Source organism: Haliaeetus leucocephalus, unplaced genomic scaffold (assembly GCF_000737465.1).
Source record: "Haliaeetus leucocephalus isolate CR32 unplaced genomic scaffold, Haliaeetus_leucocephalus-4.0 Scaffold144, whole genome shotgun sequence".
Taxonomy (NCBI): Eukaryota; Metazoa; Chordata; class Aves; order Accipitriformes; family Accipitridae; genus Haliaeetus; species Haliaeetus leucocephalus.
This window is the reverse complement of record NW_010972580.1, coordinates 2,690,821-2,713,156: the sequence shown is the minus strand read 5'-3', so window position 1 is coordinate 2,713,156 and position 22,336 is coordinate 2,690,821. Positions and strand designations below refer to the sequence as shown.

The window sequence follows — 22,336 nt, the reverse complement described above, 5'->3', positions numbered from 1 at the left end:
ATTTCACTCCACTAAAACCTTTCAGGGAGGGGGGTAGCGGGTTAAGAGAAAAAGACACCCTTTTGCTTGAGAAAAACTATCCCCGAAGTCTGCTAGTCAGCTAAATCCTGTGCTCTAGTTTTATACACCTAAGAGGGGAGGGGAGGAAAGAGGGAGGGGGGTCTGGTGGGCTGCTCCCCTCCCAAGGCTTCACTCCGCTGGGAGGAATCTGGGGGCTCTCATTCATGTGACAAGGAAACATGGAGAAGAAAAAAAAAAAAAAAAGAAAACAAAAAACAGTTTCTAAACTCCTTAAATTCACTAAAAACTGTGAAAATTCCCGGCAGGATGTTTGAATATCAAACGCAGATTTTGGAAGCTTTAATGCCAAGAGTTAGTTCTGTGTGTTGGTTTTGCTCATGTCTTCCCGTATGTCTCTATCTGTGCGCTGGCCGCTGAACTGCTGCGGAGGAAGAGGAGGAGGAGGGTGTCGCCAGGGGGGTTCGGCTCTTGAGGCTGGCCAGGTTGGGCAAAGCAGAAGTGCCATCGGTTTCCCGGGAGGATTTACTGCCCGACGTGCGCCGGGTGCAGCGCGACAACCGGTCTTGGGGGTCAGATTGGTCCTCACACTCTGTCCTGGGATCGTACGAGAGTGGGAAGGTGCGTCGCTCCCAGGGCTGCACAGCCTAAAGGGAAGAGACACCAGGCTATGGAAAATCCTCCGGAAAAGCTCTTCTGCTCCCCCCTCCATGCGCGACTCCAGCTGCCCGCAGCGGTGGTCGGAGCAGGCAGCTCCACGGTGCCATGCCAGCCACGGACTTAGCCTGGCCTCGTTAACGGAGCACAGAAAGCTTTAGCACACATGGTGAGGATGTGTCAGCCTCCAAACTGAACCAACCACTGGAAAAGAATCCTGCTGCCCATGACAAACAGCACCACGCTCTACATCCCATCTGGCCGAGCGTTTGGACGGAATTTCCCCCATGCAGGTTTCCAAGCTGTCTCCCCACGACGAGGGGGATAAAACAGCCAAATCTGAGTGTCAGATTCACCTCTATGCATCTGCAGCAGTCGCTGCAGCGACAGGCAGCACTCGGACCTTCCCACCAGCCTCCGGGAACAAAACTAGAGGAAAGAGCCACAACCGGAGCCAGCACCCACCTGCTCATCAAGGCCGGCCTCAGGCGTGGAGCAACGGGTGTCCTCGCTGGACAGAAGCCGCATGGAGTCACGGGAGAGGGGGGTGAGGGGGGCAGAGAGCAGTTCGGGGCTGATGGGGCTGCGCGGTGAGTGGGTGTGGGATAGCTCCGAATGGGAGTGGCAGTTGCCCACATCAGGGGATGCTGGTTGGGGAGTTGAGGGGTTCCCCAGCTGGGGGGTTGTCCGTCCGTCCGTCGATCTGTAAGACCTGAGATAGGAACACATTTGAGAGCCTGGTTTCGGGCCCAGCTGCGCCGCGCTCCCACCGATACAGGGGCCCAGGCCGCTCGCTGCCACCTGATACCACCTTACGATCCCTTCCACCGTCCCCTCCTCGGGAGCAGCCGTACGATAGGGAACACTGCGGGGATTCGGCACACGCAAGCAGGCAATGCCATGGCCCAGAGGTTAAAACTCATCCAGGCTCATCTTTGTCCCATCTCCACTGTCTCGATGCAGCTTTGCAACACTGATGCTGCTCTCCTAAGGTCACGTGTGCCACACATCTCCTACGCTGCGAGTGCTGCATAAATACCACGATGAGAAGGCACCCTATGAAATCAAACTCTTCAAAATTGGCTTCTCCATGTGTTTCCACCATCCACATGCCATGTGACACCAGGCAGTGCAAGAACCGAGCGTAGTGAATCAGTAATGCTGAAAATGCAGCAAGTTCAACAGTTGGGCGTAGGAGGAGCACTGTAAAACCCCTAGACTTCAGACCAACAATTAAGAAAGTTTGAGCACCTACACAGACTCCCAGATAAAAGACCCACAGGCTGCAAACACAGAAGCCTAACTGGAGTCCCCACATCTGTGTGCAACTCTTCAAGATGAAGTTCAAGAGCAAGTGGCAATCAAGGACTGCCAAGGATCAGATTCCAAAATCTACCTCAAAAGTACCTAGGTGTTCATCAGAACATACAAACCCAGCCCCAACTAGACTAATAAACAGCTACACCTGCAGCAAGCTAGATGGAGTCAATGTTCTGATTCAAGATGCAATTTAAAAGCTGCTACAAGAAAAAGCCAAACCATTCTGTTACATACATGAGGAACGAAGACCACAAGAGGCTCAGCAGATCTGCTGGAGCAGGTCACAAAGAGAATGACATTTAAGGGAAACTAAGCGAGTCTACCCCAGCATTTACTGGTTATTACCTGGCCCCCAGGTACTCTACAAGCAAGGAGCAAGGTACTGGCTGGATTGCAGCAACAAGAAGTTACCAGACCCTGAGGGGCTCCAACAATTTCTAAACAAAGACTAACGCAGCTGCAGAGAACAGCCCCAGGATGGGAACTGAGGGACTGAGCAAGGATCCTGCTGAGGAGGAGTTTGGGACGCAACAAATGCCAAGCTGAACTCGGCTAAGTCACTCTCAGCACAAATGCAGCGAACCACGTCCCGGGTTGCGCTGACGAACGTGGCCAGCGGGAGCAGGGACGCTTACATCCCCATCTCTCCCTGCTGGGGAGCTGTACTGGGAATACTGGCCCCAGCTCCAGGGGAATCTCCATCCTTGGAAGTCTTCACGCCATGGCCAGACAAAGTAACGGCCAACCTGGTTTCCTGCTGGCAGCAGTCCTGCAGGAGGCTGGACCTCTGCAAGTCTCTTCCCACCAGCATTTCTAAACCTGTGAGATGAAGTCTGAATTCACCCCAATGACCAAGCCAGGACCTCAACACAGCATCTTTCACCAACATCCTTACAAGAGAGTTTTTAGAGAAACAAAATTATGGTGAAATGCTATCAGATGTGACAAACTGCCTGAAGAAGCTTGCAAAGAAACACCAAAATTTCCCCCACTCCACCAGCAGCAGCACAAATGGAGTTTGACTAACGCTACCTTTGCATTTGCAAAAGTTCTTGCAGAAATAACCTTGCACGATCGCACACACCCAACAGGGCTAAACTGAAACCACAACCAGACTAAGACAACCGGGTGCATGTTTGCATGCAATTGTAGTTCAGCAAGCATTTCTGCCCAAGCACAGAGTGGTTCAAAACCAAACAAACCATCGGAAATAAAATGGAGAAGAGCCAATCTCTTCTTATGCAGGTTTATGATGAGATCAACAGCTGGAAACTGTGTGCAGTTTTAGACACCCACTCTTAAAGACACTGCAGAAAGGGAATCAAGTGTGAGGTGATCAGAGGAATGTAAGGACACGTATATAAATGGAGCAAAGAAATGGCATTGCTGAAGCAATCGAGCAGAGATGCCACAGACAGCATAGCATTGAGAATAACCAGTGTTCCTTGTTCCTGCATGAAGGATGCCCATCTCAGCCCTTTTGTTTTTCTCTGGACTCCCGAGCTGGCGCGCCAGCCTCCACACTCCTAGAGCAATGAAAGTGCTTGAGAAAGCAGAATCCAAACAGACAATGCAAGAATTGGTTGTCCACAACTTAACTGGTGTGTAACTTCACCTCCACCTAAGCAAGACTAAGCCCCGCTCCTACAAGGGCTCCTCAAGCTGCTCTTACGGATGGTGATCAAACTTTCCAATACCAGCACAAGCTTTTAACCACTTTTATGGATCAGCCAATCTAATAAAGCCTCCACAACCTGCTCCCAAAAGCATCCCACTCTGTTGGGAACGAAACGTTGACCAAGAGAAACCCACTGCATCCTCTTTGCATTCAAGTGTTGTTGGTGTGCTGGGCCAGCCCCTGCCAGCACCGAGGTAGTGCTGAGGAACCGTGCTGGCAGGCGTACCTGCTGCCCCGCCGCTGCGGGGGCATGCTCGTGCTCCACAGCCACCGGGCCCGCTCCATCTCTTCACACTTGCCATGCCGAGCAGCGAAGGCCGAATCAGACAAGTCCTCGATCTGGGAAGGGAAGGGTACAGGGCTTGGTCGCAGCTTTCTTATATTAAACATGCATCTACATGCAGTTCTGCCAGCATTAGCTGCAGTGTGAATTTAAATAAATGTTTATGTCTGGAGGGAGGCAGATGCTATCAGTGAGTGCAAGAGCACCTTGTTAAACTGAGTCTGCATTGCTTAGGAAAAGACTGAGAACTAAAAACCAAAGGAAAGCCACTTATCCCAGAATGAAAGCACGCACACAGAGGTTTAAGGAAATACCATCATTATCAGTTTAGCTAAAATAATAACTACAGTGGCATGACTGGTCATGATTTCTTGATTAGACTATTCCATAAAAAGATAGCTGCCCAGAGAGATCTCCTGACAGCAATCAGACCTCAGACTCAGCTGTACCCAAGCCAGTTAATCCAACTTCTGCCTTATTACACCTTTCCTGAAAAGGAACCAACATCAGGCTGGTTTCTGCAAGGCCAATTGTGCCATTTTATTGCAAAAAAGGAAGAGACTCTGCACACCCCTGCTGAGAGGTCCCTGCATCCACTCCCTTCTGGCAATCCTCTGTGGACACCGTTCAGCTGCTACCAACCCCATCCCACATTAACGCGGAAATAAAATTCTTCTTACCTCCTCATTGTCTTCATCAGGGTTCGCTTTCAGAGCACTGATATCCACTTCACGCCAGCTGCAACGCACAACAGAGGGCAGTCAATCACAGGCACAGCCAAGCACAGCAGCACATGCCCTGCATGCACTAACACTGTCTTTTAGGAAAGGAAAAATACAAGCCTGCCACAATGAGCAACATACTTAGGCCCAGTTTTATAGGCCGAGTGGCCACATTTGTCTACCAAAATCCCTCCTGTGGTATCGGACAAGGGTTTCGTCGCTTCCCCTGTTAGCCTGCTCCATTTTGAACACATCTTTTTGCAGTGGGTTCGCACCCACTGAGTACAACGCTGCAGGACAAGCAGGAGATGTCCTTCCACATTGGGAGGGTCAGGAACAGAGAGCAAGGCTACCAGTGTCCTCCCACTGCAGCCCTTCCTTTCTGCCTCCCTGCCCAGCTCCCAGTGCCGGTCTGGCAGCGTGGCTGAAGCCTGGCAAGGGCAGAGGAAGCAGAGCAGATGCTGCAGCATTTCCTCCTCTTCCTCTGGCTCAGCAACAGGCTCCGTCCCTGTCCCGCTCTGGAACTGGGAAGAGCATGTAGGACCAGGAGGAAGAAAGAGGTAAGTTGGGTAAGAGACCTGGACAACTGTGAGGGAAAAGGACTGGAAACTGGGCAGTTTGGATAAAGAAGTTGCACCAGTGTTGCAGCATGTCAGCACACTCCCACCAAGCAGTCAGGTGCAGAAACCAGGAACGGATCTCATCCAGGGTATTAATCCAAGACCATCCAAACAAGGGCCGATAGCTCACCTCCTTGCAGTCAGCTTGGGCAGAGAAAACTTCTGATTCCTACTACTGCCCAGGCATGGGAGTGCTTCTCCTGGCCGGTGCGACCCAAGGCTATAGCCCTCCTCCTGCACCGCAATGTTAACCCAGCCCAGGCAGCCACCGCCCAGCCCGGACACGTGCAGAGCTGGGAAACCACCAGGACTTTTGGCTCAACAAACTCAGCAGCTTTGCAGCAGCACAGAGGACAACCAGGATGACTTTAGGTTGCATAAAGAGACCGGAGCAGGACAGCTGGCTTTCATGCATGAGGAACACTCAGACAACATATTCCCTAACTTAGCAAGTCTCCGTCAATGGTATGATCAGAAATTTTCCAAACTCTCTCTAACTTCCAAGGAAGAGGAAAGCCCCTTTCCTCACCAGCACTGGCAGCCACTGGGAGCAAAGCCCTGGGCCAGAGCTGAACTTCTGACAAGACACTCGCACAGTAAAAGCCTGGCACATAACAATCCCGTGGGAGGTGAGGATCAGGCACGTACCTGGGTGTGAGGATCTCTTTATACTGCAGTTTCTCCACACGAGTCGTTGCAGCAACGGACATTGGGATGACAATATTGTTAATATCAAATGAACTTTCGCCTCTCCTCCTCCTTGGCTGCTGTAACATGAAGACAAGAACCACGTGAGAAAGGGCTGTAGGTTTTGTCAGGTTAAGTCACTGATGGAAAAATGACGTGGTCTCATGCAAAATGGGCTCATATGACCTATGGAGACTCCGGAACCAACAGCAATTTGCATCAGAATGGAGTTCACCTACTGCTTGCTGTAAGTCCTCTTACCAACCAAAAATCCTTAGTTTGGAGGGTACAAACAAGGGCAAGGGCTGCAGTGGTCCTGCAGGCACTGCAGCAAGGTAAGCAAGGGCTGCTGAGCTCCAGCCACCATCTCCACACTGGCACCAGCCGCTGCACAGTCGGGCAAATCAGATTGATCCAGCCGATAAACTGAACCAGCAAGAAAAGAAGTCTCCTATATAAACCAATTCCCTACTGCCAACATAAAGAAAGTAGTGAAACCATCAGGAAAGAGGGAGGAACCATCCTGTTTGGAAACAGCCCCCCTGCTCACGTCCCTGCAGGGGTGTGGACCCACCACAGGCGACACTGTGACAGAGAAGGAATGTGAAGCAGTCAGACAGGAGTTCATCTTGGGTTTTGACAGCTGTACTAGGAGCCTAACAGCTTCCATCTGTATCGCACTTTTTACTGGAATAGATTTTCTAAGACACAAATAAGCTCCACATTTATCTATTTAAACCTGGTTGAACGCTGGGTGCTCTCCTACCATCTGTCTATCCAAAAGCCTCCCCCAAACCTGTGACAGCAGCACTGATGGTACAGCGACATGAATCCTCATGGATCAGCTTGATAGGCAAATGGCCCATCTTCCTAACGGAGTCACCTGCAATTTACCATGTTCTCCATCTCCTTTGATCCCTGCGGCTTTCGGTGTAAAAACATGTGGGAACACAACTGCCAGGGACCTGTCACAGCCAAGCCCCAGGACTCATGTGAAGCTGGATGAGGACGGAACACGTGGGCAACTATTGTCACAGCGTCAAGGAAATTCTAACGTGTCACTATCAACAGTGAGGCTTGATGCACCAGTTGGGGAGCACATGCAGACCTGTGCCAGACTCAAACGATTGAACCCAGGACCCGGACCTTTGAGCCCAGAGCCCAGCACCCACAATGCTCTTGCTGGACTCAGCCACCGAAGAGAAGACACTTCATCTTGCTTTTCTGAATGAGCTTGTGAAAGAGCAGCAGAAAAATCAGCAAGAGAAGACCAAAAGATGTGTGTGAAGCACAAAGAAATGTCATCTTGACGCGCTGGAGCTCCTGAGAAGAGATGTCCTCTTCTCCAAAACACCTAGCACATTTAAGACAAACTACCGCTGCTCATTGGATTCTTTAGACACCCTGTACCATCACAGAGTGCTTCACTGATGTCGCAGCTGATGATGGAACAGCAAACTCCACACTGAAGGAACCCAGCCGGGACCTGGCAGCCCCAGAGCAACAAGCTTGGAGCAAGGACAAGGGTGCACAAGGTTATGCTGGAAGTAGTGCCCTCAGCAATGCCATGGACAGATGCCTCTTAACCACCCTGATTTCACCATCAGGATTTGAGGAGACCTGCTCCATTATCCCTGGGTCACACGCAGCTTACGCTGTGGCACAAACTACTAACCAGAGTGGCCAGACAGAGGCCAGATTCTTCACTGGACTCTTAAGAGTTCAGCAGAATTCAGCCCTTTATTCAAGGGCTTCTGTTAACGTGGGTCAGGCACTGGGAGGATGGATGATGTCTGGTGGAGGGGCTGTTTCATCGGTCTGACCCAGAGCACAGTGGGAGGGAGTTACGGTCCTGCTCACTGACAGCTTTTAGACAAAGCTTCATAAAGGTCTCAAATCCTGTCATCCTTCAGCATTTCAGGAAGCTGAGAGTGTCCAGAAGACAGTAAGTTAAGCAACTGCTGGGGCTCAGCTCTTGGGCTCCTCTTACTGCCATCCCCAGACAACTTCAGAAACCAAAACCCAGACATGAAGCGAAGCCAGGGGACTATTGAGAACAGCAACATTTACCAGCAGTTACTGAGCTGACAGTAAACCTGTAATCGCAGCTGACTGGCTCTCTGCACAGCCAAAGTCAATCCAGGAACCCTAGCCAGACCCAAAGTCAGAGTGAAAAAGAGGGCCAGCAACCCTACCACCAGCTGAACCAACAGGTCCAGCATGGTAAGAGAAATACTAAGCACTCTCAAGCCTAAGACGCCTGAACTGCTCAAAAGCTGAGACCCCATGATGGAATTGAGCTCAGGAACCTCTCCAGAAAGGCACTAGATACTTACGGCTGTGCTGGAGGTGCCCTGTGAACTCGTGCTGGCAGTAGCGGAGCCTTCCGAGGAGGTGGACAGTTGCCGCGCTATAGGGCTGTGAGGGGTGGGGGTTGCAGCTGCTGACAAGTAGCTTGGGCCACCGACGTCCGTGTGATGCTTCAACACTACACAAGGAGAGAGGGAGAAAATTAAGAATGACATTAGCAAAAAACCCAAAGGGGTGGTGGTGGTGGATAGAAAAGGACCATGTGCACTAGAAATGGTCAGTGCTGAGGAGCACTTTGCATGAAAGAGAAGCACCTTCTGATGGCGGCTGCCAGCTTGAGAGGCCCTGGGGGAAGAAGCAGTTAGAGCACACGAGGCATTGCTGTGGTGGCGACAAGGCCCAGAAGCAGTGCATTCCCCCTTCTCCGAGGCTGAAGGGGGAGATAGGCTGGATATGCAGCAAAGCCCAAGCTCCCCCCGAGAGACCTGGCCGTGGGAGCCTACCTTCACTCCTCTCAGATGAGCAGTCTCGCAATCGCTTTTTGTCATATGCAGGAGGCTGGACAAGCGAGCGCTCTGGCGCTCTCTCGGCCTTGGACACGGCCGTAAAATCGTCTAAAGGCGGCCTGTGTGCTTTGTCTGGTTGGATTTTTTGATGTGAGCGCTCTGAGGAGGGGAACAGAGAAAGAGCTATGAAACGCCAGTTTTCACCTCTCTTTCTGTTGGCACAGGAGACTCGGGCAGAGTTTACCAGCTCCATAAATCCAGACAGGTCGGGCTCAACACCATCAGGGTGCTGGAGAGATGTGCTCAGAGCAGAACGAGCTGTAGTACTGCCCGTGCCAGCATGAGCACAGCCTCAGACTGATCAAGAAGAGGTCCCTATGAACTGAGACCAGCCTGAACTTCACAACCTGCACACACTTCACCTTCAGCCCTGGCCTGTGATACCATGGCATCACCCCTGAGAGCTGAATTTGAAGGTTATCTTCCTCCTCTCTCCTCCCAGATTGCACAGCTGTTAGGTGCAAAACCGGGCAATGTTTCTGCACGCGGCAGAGGCAGGGAGGACACTTACTGGCAGCAGTGAAGAACGAATTCACCAGCTTGTGGCGGTCCTTGCGAGCAGGGTCAGACAGGCTGCTGGTAGGCATGGGGGCTCTATGCTTGAGCGAGAGCTTTTTGGGAGGTTTAATTTTCTCGTAGGGTTTGTTCTGCCACTGAGATTTCAACATGCTCTGGAAGTGCAGGCTCGTCGGCACATCTGCAGAGGGATACAAAACACGGCATTCAAATTAACTAAATTATGCACCAGAAAGCTGCGGTTCTGTAATCCTCTCCCAGTCCCCCAAGAAGAACAGCCTTTGACAAACATACAGGCATCAACTGTAAAACCCGGGCTTGCCTATGCCTTCCTCACATTCAGGGAGGACCTGCAATGTTAGGACCCAACATTTCTAATCTGAAGCTCTTCGAGAGAAGGACATTCCTACAGGATTCACAGCTCAAGTGTTTCCCAGCAGCAGAATGAAGTCTTTGTCAGAAAAACCATGTGTCTTTACCACTGAACGTATCTCATGTACTGCCACGCTCAATTCTGCTATCTCAGATCTGACTTCCAAGAACCTGAGATATGTCAGCACATCAAATCTACAGAGGTATGGGCTGGAGGAGAGAAATTCAGCTTACATCCTCAATTTCAGGTCAAGCCAAAAGCCAACCAAGTCCTGTACGACGTTAATCTGCCTGATGTGGCACCTCAAGCATCTAACGAAAGTTGTGTAAGCAAGCACACTTCAGAGGCTCAAAGAGCAGAGGTACTGCTGCTCACTGGGAGCTCCCCAGGCAGGGGATGGGTCACACAGACATTTGTGAGCAGGCAAACTCACAGGTAATTATCTGGGTAACTGATGCATTTCAAACCTGAAGTTTCTGCGCATACCACAGATCACGGTAATCCAGAGTACCCGTCCCTATTTAATCCTGCTGTCTCACAACGAGCAAAACTATGCTGTACTGCTGTGAAATTTGGCAGACGCTACATTTGCTCACGTTCCTCAAGCTTCGTTTCTCCCAAATCCCATACAGATGTGCACTCCTGACCTTAGCCAAAATACAGAACGCTAACAAGATTATTCAGTGTATTTCTTGTGCAGGTAGGCTAAGGTAGACTATAAAAACCGTTAACTGGAGTAGCAAACTACTCCAGCCTCAGGAGTCCCACAAATAAGCCTTTCTTTCATACTCATAGCTTCAAACTTCAGATTTGATCACCAAATACTGCTGCGTAAGTCTCCTCCAAGACCCAGCTCTCTTTTATATGCCTGAAAGCCAAATTCCTAGTTCAGAAAAGCATTAAAACCTTTAGGGTTAACAGGAGAAATACTGAGACATGAATTTATCTTCTCCAACTACACCTGTAAGATCATTATACACCAACATTTGTGGTTTGACATGCCACCCATCTGCTCTCCTCCCCCAGTACAGACCAGCAGACTGTTGCCAGCAGGACACGCAGCTCAATGCAAACTCACGCTGCCACAACTAGGAGTTAAAAGCTCTAAGATGAGCATCAGTAGTACAAACATCCCTCCCCCACATCTCTCGAGCTCACATGACATTTTCACAGGGACTTTGAAGCAGCTCTGAGCAGAGATGAACCTTCCCAGGCCCTGCACAAGGAATAAAGCTCCTCACTCTGCGCCTGCAGAGGGGACGTGAAGGCAATTAGGAGCTGCCGTGGGATTTAGAAACTGCATCTAGATAATCTCAGAGGGCAAGTGGCAGAGATTCAAGCCCCATCGGTAGTCTCAATGGCTGATATGTAAACCCCTCCCCAACATTTCCCCACCAACTCCAGGGACTGGAAAGCCCCAGCAGATCCAGACAGGCAAAGAGGACGGAGAGAGTTGGCAGAGCAGGGGCTGGAGTCGGCTGTTATTAATAGGGGGAATTTGACTCTCAGGAAAAAGCCAGGACAGCTGCATTTCAAGTACCTTGACGGTTAAAGCTCTGGTTTAGCCCCATCCATTTGCTAAGGAAGGGCTATCACAGTGCAACAGCAGCTCTTTGGCCACCACTACTGGTTTGGGGAGCGAAAGAGTGAGGGGCCAAGCCAGTCCTTTAAGGACGTGGCCAGCGAGGCTGCAAAATCACTGTGTTGAAGTGGTCTGACTTTGGGAAAATGGGCTCTTCTCTGTCAATTTTTTGCTTTCTCCTGAAAATTCATCCCAACCCAGCAGCCCCCACATCTGTGGAAGGAGAAGACAGGTCAGAGGGAGGGGAAAAATTCAAGCAGAATGTCAGCAGAAAATGAGTTATTTGCTGGCTTGTCACTGTCCTGCTGTCAGCACTGGTTGCACCATAGTCTGTGCAGCAAGCGACACCATCACTCCTCCCCTCCTCCTCCTCCTCCTCTTCGGCCGAGTGGTGCAGGCCTCCCAGGGACCGGCAGATGGCAACCACACTGAGCCCGAGAGCCCCGGCTCTCATCCTCCCCACCAAGGTTATTACATCATCTGAAAATTCCCAGCAAGAAATGAGATGAACCAGAAAAAAAAAAAAAAAACCTGAAAGGAAGGGGACAAAGCGCTTACAAAGCGCAAGTCCAACGGGTTAAAAGCCGTGATGCCTGCGCCCCACTTGCCAGAAGAATAAATTATCTTTATTCCTCCTGCGGGTGCCTGGCAATTTTGCCCTTGGCAAACTGCACCCGAGATCCTCAGCTGCTGGCACGGGAGAGCCCCAGAGAGACAGGCTCAAAGTGAAAGTCAGCACATGCTCATAGCTCTAAGGCCAGGCTCCATCTAACAACCTCACAAGCTCCTCCAGAAAGTCATAATTCAGCCTCTGCCCATCGACCCAGCCAGTTGGCTTTCAAGGTGAGCCCCAAAAATAATCATGGGGGAGCACCAACAGCAACCTGGATTAATACTCAGGCAGGGAGACACCTTGATGCAGACTAACGACACCAGGCAGAGTAATTTTCCTACCTGAACACGCTACCTGGCTTTTTGTTTGGATAGAAAAGAATACCCATCCCCCAAAAGCAACCCTAGCAAAACTAGGTTAATCTGAAGGAGGGGGGAGGGGGGGATGGGTATTTCTGTAGAGGTGTTTTAAGCTTTACACTTTATAGTTTTAAAAACAAAATTTTTAATCTCATGCAGCCAGAATGGATCTTTTACCATGTGAACTGGCTGCAGCTGACCCTAAGAAAATGGAAAGTGAATACTGGATGAGATAATTTGCCTGGTGGCCATGTTGCAATAGTACACAACAGGTTTTCTCACCACTTCCTAGGGTATTAGACTTAACGCTATAGACAGAGGATTACACGTGCTGTGAAGTCAGGAAATAAATTTCTGCTTCAGGAGTTCAGTGCATTCAGTTCCTTTAGCATTCCTTAACAGAGATGTTTCTTTGGGGCAGGGAGGGGGAGACATTTGGTTTTTAAAAATAGCACCAATTTACTATTTTGGTCTGTTTTAAATATAGTGCTAGTGAAAGATGCCAGACTAATTGCTCCCAGACACTCCATGCATTTCCCACTGTCACACAAAGTTTGTGCAAAGCTGGAATTTAGACCCAAACACACAGATTAGCGCAGTGTCTTAACCTGGACCAACCACTTTACATCCTCATGAGAAGCAGGGACACACACCTTCCTCCCAGCATTACCAGCGGTGTTTTACACCTCAAGTAGCCAGACACTCCTACCAAGGAAAGGAACCACTATGATCTATTTACTGCCTGGCTCTCCTGATAAAAGTACCAGTTCCTATCATTTGTGGTTCTATATTTTGTGACCAGAGGAAAAAGACGACAGATGGACATCAATGTCATGCAAGTCAATAGTTTTTGGTCAAAGAACAGGCTTGTATTTAATCTGGCAGCTTAGGAAGCAAAAGACTCTGGAAACTACTTCTTTTCCCTTGGGAAAAGTCCCTATACATGAAATCTGTGAACACCCTACAGTCAGGGTTGGTTAGTTATTACTTTAATGATGATTAACCCTGATACCGTAACACAGGGAAACGAGTGCCTTAACGGGAACATCCCTTCTTACTGTACCCTCTGAACCACAGAAGATCATTTATAATTCCTTACAAGGTCAAAACGATTTCCGGTGACTTAAACCATTCCACATATAATTTTATACAGACGAATAAACTCTACGGAAGCAAGTATTTCTCAAGTGGTTTACAGCAACAAAACCACCAGCCTAAGACCCAGGTCTGTCCCAGTACAGACTCCCAGGCACTGCTTGGTTTCTCCACCCCCAGTGATGCTCCAGGTCAGGTTCCCATAACACAGATTTATAGCAGAGCAGCCTTCAGGCTTTCCCAGACCCTTCACTCCAGTAAATGCTCTACTCCTAAAAATACCTGCAGACCAACAAACTTGGTCATACCCAAGCACATCTGCACTTCCTCTGGAAGCCCAAGATGCATGAGGAGGCTCTGGAGCACCTCCAAGCATCCCTTGCAACCCATCTCAGGACCAGTTTCACAATAACCCTGGCAGCTTTGTGGGTGCTGTGCTTACCGTCTGGGAATGATAAGACAGGATGAACACATGAGTCCAGTTGGGAGAGGCGCTCCAGCAAAGGGGCATCATACTGGATTTCCAGAGTCGTCGAGCTTCGAGTGCCACACAGAGCACATGAAGGGTTCACATCACAGCTACATCGCACCAGGGTATTACGATGGACCTGGAAAGGGGACAGAGAATAGTGTGAACATATCAGAGGTCAAGGTGTCTAACTAAGGGCTCTCTTCACATGTTCCCCTTTGACAGCTCATAAAAAACATCCTAAAGGCTGTTGTTTTGGGGTTTTTTTTAATACCTTGTGTAAAACCTGTTCATTTAGTCTGGACTCATAAAAGGACACTTTCACTTTGCATAAACACAACTGAAAACTACTACTCACCACCAAAGACAGTTTAACATCTACTAAATTTGACTAAAAGTGTTTAATTTTATATAGGTTGAAACCTCATTTATAAAAATCATGAGGCAGCACAATTCAGTTGTCAGAGAGGGAAAAAAAGCCTTTTTGAGTTCAGATGGGTCAGAGAGCCATGACTATATGCCAAGAGCTGACACTTACAGGGACATCTTTACAGGGTGAAAAAAGGTGTTTTTCAACCTTGTTTCTTAAACCAGGACAGACTTTTCAGTTCACAGATTTATGGACTTTATATAAACTTCATTTATATGAAACCACTGTAGGATGCACAACTGGATGTAAATCCCATACAGAGACAGCAAACTATGATTCCCCATCAAAATGGAAAGACGTATCAAACTGGATCATGCAGAAGTCTGTCCTGAGTCTAGTATTACTCAAATAATTTCCATTAATGATATGAATGATGGAAGAGATAATATCCTTAAGCCTTAGCAAATAACACTAGAACTGGGAAGGGCTGCAAGCACCTTGAAGGAAAGAGCTGGAAACCCACTCATGGTTACAAATTAAGAGAAATGATCTAAAATAAATCAAATGTAATTCACTGAGGGCAAATGGAACAAGTGGACACTTCAGTGCCCAGTGAAGAGGAGGAAGAGGTAACTGAGCAGCAGTTCTGCCCAGAGGATCTGGTGGTTGTTATGGATCAGAAAATGAGCATGAATCAGCAGTGTTGTACCATTACTGAGAATTAACACCCCACAGGGCTTTATAAACAGGACGCCTGTGCAACACACATGAGGTAATCCTGCCACTCTGCTCAGCATTGCTAACATGTGAGCTGGAGGGCTGCACCCAGTTTTGGGCACGTATTTAAGAAATGCAAGCATCAAACAGAGAGGAAAACAACAAAAAAATTACAAGGTAAAAAAACCCATCCTATGTGCAAAATCAGAAAGACCCATGGTGTGTTTAGTGTACAGGTGACCATATTAAGAATTACCACATCAACTTTCACACTTCAGGGAGAGCTTCTGAAGCGACTAGGGGAGCTGACCAGTCTACACCAGGACTTGGACTACTAGTAATGACTTTAAATGGCAGCCAAGGCAGCTTATATTAGAAAGTTTGGTTTGTTTGGACAAAACTAGCTAAGCACTCAAATAACTTGCCTAAGGAGGTTTAGACAAACCACCTGGCACAGTATAAGGATAAACCAGTCTGCTCTGAGGCATGGGGATGCTGCGGGTGACTGCAGGAGACCCCTTCCCATCCTGTTCCACAAGACCAGTCCTGTTTCCAACCCAATGCAGACTACAGTCCCACTCAACCTTTAAGCCACTTTTCTTTCCTACAGGACATCTCCCAAGTTAAAAATTTCAAGTGATGTTGTATTCAGATTTTTTAAAACAGTAGGCACACTTATGGATGATCTCTGTTGAAGCAGTGAACTCTCCTGGTTGTGATTTCTGGTCGCAGCAATCCACAACCACTTTGTGCTAGACAGAAGAGTGTGGTCAACTGGACATGGTATGTCTGGACAATGACCTAGCCATCACCCAGCTTTCTCTTGAATAACTGGAGGAGTCCACAGAAATCCTCTGCTATCTGGCACACCGTCCATCCTTTGGAATTGCTCTTCTGAACCACCTCTGATTATCAGATGTATTTGATGACTACAGTCAAGACCTAACACAAAACTAACAGCTATTTCTTCAAACACTGAGTGCACAAGTCAGCATCACCTATGAGATGGTTCATAAACTTCCAAATCACTGAAGATCTTCCAAGCTGTCACTGCAGAGCTCTACCAGAAATACCCCAGATGAAACTGCAAACAAGTAATCAGTTTAAGCTAACTCAGCTGAGTGAGAATCTACTTTGCTCAGAAAAATGTTGCCTTTTGAGCTTCTCTTTAAAACTCCAGCACCTACAGAGCGAAAACCCCTGAACCTTTGGGGTAAAGTTTGACTTGAAACACTTTAACTCAAAGGTAAGTGGCTTTTTGCCATCTATGGTTCCGCAATCATGAAAGCTGCATGCACAAAAAAGGTCCTTATTCCCTCAACTTCTAACTATCTATCCTCCAGCTGACAGTTTATGGCATTCCTAAGAGAAATTTAATGAAGCACGACCTTTCCTCATACAGGCAATAAACAGTATTTCCACTTAACTGAATTCTGCATAAGGCAGAGGAATATAAAATAAAAAAAGAAAAAAGAAGAAAACAAAACCAGGAACAGTCATGGCATTCAGCAATTTCCAAACTTAAGCAGCGGAAGTGAACACGATCACCTTGGCAAGCCTTTTGCAAGACATCCCACATATGCCTGGTCAGACAACTGTAGTTTTTCTTTGAGCAAGTAGCAGCGAGTTCCTGGGGCTGTGTTAATTCCTGTGCTCAGAGTTAAGGTTTCCTGATACTTGACTTTTCAGAGCTTCTTTCAATTGCTCAGACTGTGCCATATTGAACTACCCAGCCTGAAGTTCACCTCAGACTGGTTGATTTTAGAAAAGAAAACCCACATCAGAGTTCAGTATCTCCCCTCCTCAGTGACAGCTAATAAAAGTCTTCCAACAAATTAAAAGCTTCATTTCTCCAACAGCCTTTGAAGCCTCACTGTCCTCTTCCTCCCCATTATTTTTCCTGTCTTAATAACCACAAATGTTCCCAAAGCAGGGAGATCCCTTCATGCAAAAAGCAAAGGCACACTGGACCAACGCATCAGTACATTAGGCTCTTTGGTGTGGAGCTTTAGCTATATACTGCATCAAAAAAACAAACAGCACTAACCTTTTTGGAAAGGGGCATAATGCTGCTAGGTCGAACAAGCCGTCGCTTCTTACAGCTCAGTACTGGGCGAGTGCGAGCTGCTACACACGTTCCATCCGAAGATGAAGAAACCATGTTCAGTCGTTGCTTTTTATGCAAGAGCTCCTCAGCTTCCTGGCCATCTCCCTGAGCATGTTCTGCCAGGCCAGGCTGAAGACTGCCCGAGAAGAGAAGAGGTAGAGGAGAGGAGAGTAAGAAAGATACTGTTACTCATTCAACCATCCCACTTACCCAGCAGTACCAGCCAGGTTCACGATTCAGATCTTAGCAAACACTCTAAGCTGAGTTTAAAGCATTGCAGTTTCATGAGGCAGTAACTTTTATTAAGCCAACTCTAATTTTTGCTTTTACTTTGGTCACTTTCCACACTCTCCCACCACTGATCCTTTAAAAAAATACCTTTGGAGGTTCTGAACAAAAAATAGCATGTAAAGCCGAACACAGAGCAAGACCAAAAGCCACTCTAGACCTGAACAGCTTTTATCCTAGAATTCAGCATCCCTTAAAATTACAGTTCAGGGTATCTTAATACAACAGGTTCTCAGGAGTCTAAATGCCAGGGAGCACAAGACAGAGAACATAATTTTCTAGAAAAAATATTTAACCTCAATGTAAACTCGATTCTGATTCATATTTGAGAACTATACCTCTAACAACTCTCAGTGGTGACACCAGAAAGGTGCAAGGTTAACACTAACCTTTCTGCTTTACATACAAAGGATTTTTCTGTCCACATGCAGTAACCCTGCCCTACCGTGGCATCAATACACCATGGCACCTACCAAATACCAGCGCAGCTCTTCATCTACGTAACTTTTTCATGTATATTTTACAAGTGTTTAATTTCTAAAAATGTGAAACATTAAAGCCCTGTGGTCTAAGGCTCTGCAGTTCAAAGGCTACAGGGATATAAAGGGCTCTGTTATAGCCTGCAGTGTTTCAGCTGTAGCAATGAGTTAGTGGATTGGTGCTTTCTACACTTGCTCACACTGCACTAGTGCAGCATCCCTCCCTCCGCAAGGTACTAAGCAAGTGCAATGGTTCCGGCAATGCTTCTCTAGCCACTCTCAGAACTTTGAAGCACCACGTGTTCAAGCGTTTTCAAGCGGTTTAACCCTGAAATCATCCTGTAGCACAGGAGAATTTCTTTCACTTGTTTCCATTTACCCACTTAAAGACTTTCTCAACAGAAACAGCCTGGAGAAACAAAGAATTTAGAAAGTCTTACTCCCAAAATCAATAGGATTTGGGTACCTCAGTACCTCCAGAAAAGTGGGCCGGTGGTTACATATACTTCTGCAAAAGAATTGCAAGCGGGCCACCAGTACCTTTGAATCATACAATTTGCAAGTGTATTAAAAATACCCATAAAGAAACAGTTTTGAACATGCTCATTGCATGGTTGCCTGCAGGGCTTGTTCATGTAAACACAGCTCAGTTTAATACCATTTTCAGAAAAACAATGCAGCAGAAAACCTCAAGCAAGCAATCTCCTCCAGAGTGTTTCCAAGCATGATCTACTACCATGCTTTTTTAAAAAAGAGACCATTTACACTGTTACCAACCCAGTTACTACCAACCAGCACGTTACAGGTTGGTTTCCAGTGGGACTTTGTAAAGATCATAAAAATCAGACTCTTCTCATAATATGCAAGCAGCTTACGTGTTAATAACTCCATTGACGGGTCTTGGTGCTCCACAGGGCTTGGCGGGATGGGATTCAGGAGTATTTGCAGCAGAAATACCCGAGTTCTCTAGTGGCTGGGATCCAGAAACACTCTAAGGAAGGACGAGAAAGATCATAAATTAATAAAAAAAGCTTCTTAAATAGCCACAACTTTCTTATTCCCCATTTCTAGTTGAGGACTCTGCACTGTAGCCATGGGTTTCCACACAGGACTTCAAAACAAGGGTTCAGAAGTCACTATGTGAACAGGAGACTGGAGACGTATGGACTTCTTAGGGAGCAGCTCTGGCAAGAGGATGGATACAGAACAGCGCTTTCAATGCAAGAACCAAAGGACTTCAATTCCCCCCAGGCAACCACTGAGGAGCATGAAAGGCTGAGGTCTTTAAGGAGATTTTAGCATTTTGTCTCAATAGTGCAAACAAGTTCATAACCACCTGTAAACCTCGCAGGCATCTTCAGAAGTTTGATGCTGTGCTCTAAGCCACACGGCTGCAAGCTCTTGTCTAAGCACTTTGGGGGAAAACAGGAGAAGAGGGAGAGGAGAACAGACTTGCAAAACTGAATTTGCATTAACTAAATACCTGTGCAAACATAGTCCAAATAGCACTTTAAAAAGTATTTTAAATGAGTATGCACACAAGCTGTGGTTTTTGGATATAAGCAGGCCAACCCTATAAAGCTAAAACTGCCTGATAAACACAAAGCTGGAAAAACCTTTCTGGCAGAGGAAAAGTAAGTAAAAAATAAGCTAAAGACACAGAGCTCCCCAATCCCTTATGCCTTAGGTCTGAAATACAAATCCCCTTGCTCTGCAGCGAGCGGCAGTTACTGTGTGGCTGCAGCACTGAACAATGCCCATCGCCCACTGCCCTGCAAGTGGCCTCAACAGGGGGTACTGTCACCGCAGCTTCCAAGGACACACTGGCTTTGTATACCTCCTGCCAGTGACATTCCTGCTCTCCACCCCAGCAGGTGCCGGCACAGTCCAGGATCTTCATACCCCTGGCACTCATCGCCCCCAGTTTCATCCCTGCAGCCCCTTCTTTTTGTTTTCAGACACACTCTTCCTCCTCCCTGGGGTTAAACTTCGTTTCTTCCTTCGTGCAGCACTTCCTACACTCACTGCCAGTATCTCTCTAGCTGGGTTTCCCCTTTCGTGCACACAAGGGTGGTGGTGCAGTTCAAGTACTAGTAAAAAAGACAAAAGAAAAGGTCTGACTTATCTACACAGATGGCCAGCCAGCCCCCCTGCTTGTCACATACTCCATCTCAAAAGTATCTGTATTGCGCTGATTAAAATCTTCCCTGCATTCACTCCCCCAACTCAATGAACAACTAAAATCAGGCTATGGCAGTGCTGGACTAACGGTTTCCAGAATAGCAGAGACCTGACTCACCAAGGGAAGAGCAACTTCTAACAACACAGACAACTTCTGCCTGTTGCCTGTTTGGGGAACTTTGCTGGGTTTTCTACACTTCTGCTAAAAAAGACGTTTCTCCCGGGGGGGAGCAGAGACAGGATCAGACCGACAGGCTTGTCTCTGACACTTGATCTGAGCGCACAGACATAGGGGCAAGATCAGATCGCGCCAGAAGTGTTAGGCAAGCACAACGCGTCACCCTGGCAAGGTGAAGCCAGTGCAGGAGCTCAACGTTTTCCCTCTGGTTTCCAGAGACTTGGCAAGGCTGAGCCTTCACATGACACCTCCGCCGGAGGCACCCACAGTTCAGGAGGGCGGGTACACATGACTCATAAGCTCTTTTGAAATAGGGTATTTATTTTCTTCTCCAGAAAGGGTCTTAAAGGAGGAACCTCTTCTCCAAGAGCTATCTCCGGCTTGGCGGTTCAAGATAGGAATAGAGGGTGACCCCGCTGCTTCCTGCGGAGGAGCTGGAAAGCATCAGTCCAAAGTCTATTTATCAGAAACAGCCCAGGCTCACCTTATCACACTGAAGATGGGTGTACCCTAACAAGGCTCTGACAGGAGCAATGGGGCAACGAGCAGGACTGCAAGAGCTGACATCTCCAGCGTTCAGAGCAGAGGCAGAGCTATTGCACCAGCTCCTCCTGGATGCACCCCCCGACGCCGTGCCTTCCTCCAGGGCTGGCTGGGCAGCCAGGCTGGGATCCAGAGGAGCATTCATCACACCGGGATCACATTGATGCTCAGGACTGAGCTCTTCTCTGTGTTTTGGTTATGCCTGGGGTCTGGAAGTTCAGGTCTTTAGGATCCCTAGGACTCTTGGGGAAGGGCGTCAAAGATTCAGCTTTAGCACACCTGCTTGTTGCACATGAAACCAGGAGCCTGCAGACTACCAGGGGCTCTCACAGCAGTAAAGAAGCTGTGTGCTGGCAGGTAGTCACGACCCAACAAATGTCCCCCCTATTCCCAAAAAACCCTAACAAAACCAGACAGGTTCAGACATTCACCTATTAGTAGATACAAACCCCTAATGCAGGGAAAAGCCTTACCAAGCCACTCCGTCAGTATCTTTTCTCATTTACTATTAAAAATTTTAAGTGCACCCCCCTTGCTAGATTAGCAATACAAGCAATGAACCAATATCAACAAGTCGAGATATTTCTTCATGTTCTTCTTCATGTTATTCCCATCTTCAGGCAAAAATATTTATTCACATACTGAGCTTCCAGTTCCCAACAGACATTCCCAGGCCTTCTTTGCAAAGCCCCTCCCTCCACTGACAATGGGATTAACTCCTCCTAAGGCTTATCAGCCACATCCCACATATCAAGCTGGTGCCCGAGGACACGTATCCTGCATTCACACCAGCCAAAGGAGGTACCCATTAGTGGATGAGATCCAAAAAGGAGCTGGGGGTGAGACAGGATGAATTCCTCCCCTTACTCCACGTTGCAGACCTGTCTCTTACTCCGCCAGTTTGGGGAGGGTGGGGAAGGCAAAAACCCCAAAAGTCTAATTTGAAGCAGCCCAAAGAGTGCCAAAATGATAAGCACCTCTCCAGAAGAGGCCCAAGAGATACCCTTCCAGTAAGTGTCCTAACGCAACAGGAATGGTCTCTGGGCTAATCTCTGGCTCTGAGCAGATCAAGGCTCTGACTCAACACCCCACCCTTACGAGCAAGTCTGATTAAGCACAAACCCTCCAGCAGGAGGGTGTAGAAGCTGGGTGCCTGGAGGCAGTGTTTCTGGTGGCTGACACCTCCAGCACTGCTGCAGAGAAGCTAGCAGCATGGAGTGATGTGTGTGTCCACCAGCAGCCATGTGTGGAAGGGGAATAAAAAGACCTTTTCAGGAGGAGTTACCCTCCAAGATGGCAAGCATGGCTGCAGGAGTAGCCACGAGAAGGTGCCAAGTAGGAAACTGCAGCCTGCTTTACACCTAAAATGTTGCTCTTCACTGCTCTCAGTATCTATTATTTGTCTCACTGTTACCTCCAAGACCTTTAAGACAGATCGGATCTCCATCGCACAAGCACTGCAGTAACAGAAGTCTCTGTCTGAAGAGCTCACCCCAGGTGAAAGGGATGAAAAAAGGGACAATGCAGGAAATGAGTAAACACAGCAACAGTGAGGTGGCTGTGAGCAGCAAAACCAGACAGCACCGGCCAAGCAAGCATTTTCTT

The 22,336-nt window shown here is 48.1% G+C and overlaps 1 protein-coding gene across 3 annotated transcripts in view; it reads right to left on the bottom strand.

Annotated features, from left to right (window-relative positions):
• Window positions 1-263: 263 nt before the first annotated feature.
• Window positions 264-22,336, bottom strand: part of KANSL1 (KAT8 regulatory NSL complex subunit 1) — a 98,806-nt gene continuing 76,733 nt past the window's right edge. For all 3 annotated transcript variants that reach the window (XM_010561403.1, XM_010561401.1, XM_010561402.1), the window contains 11 exons: window positions 18,705-18,820; window positions 17,003-17,198; window positions 13,842-14,007; window positions 9,373-9,558; window positions 8,799-8,960; window positions 8,322-8,473; window positions 5,947-6,065; window positions 4,637-4,694; window positions 3,900-4,012; window positions 1,141-1,387; window positions 264-665 (listed from right to left, as the gene is read on the bottom strand). In XM_010561403.1, coding sequence (XP_010559705.1) covers window positions 417-665; window positions 1,141-1,387; window positions 3,900-4,012; window positions 4,637-4,694; window positions 5,947-6,065; window positions 8,322-8,473; window positions 8,799-8,960; window positions 9,373-9,558; window positions 13,842-14,007; window positions 17,003-17,198; window positions 18,705-18,820 — 1,764 coding nt within the window. In that variant the 3' untranslated portion in view covers window positions 264-416. The remainder of the gene's footprint in view (window positions 666-1,140; window positions 1,388-3,899; window positions 4,013-4,636; window positions 4,695-5,946; window positions 6,066-8,321; window positions 8,474-8,798; window positions 8,961-9,372; window positions 9,559-13,841; window positions 14,008-17,002; window positions 17,199-18,704; window positions 18,821-22,336) is intronic.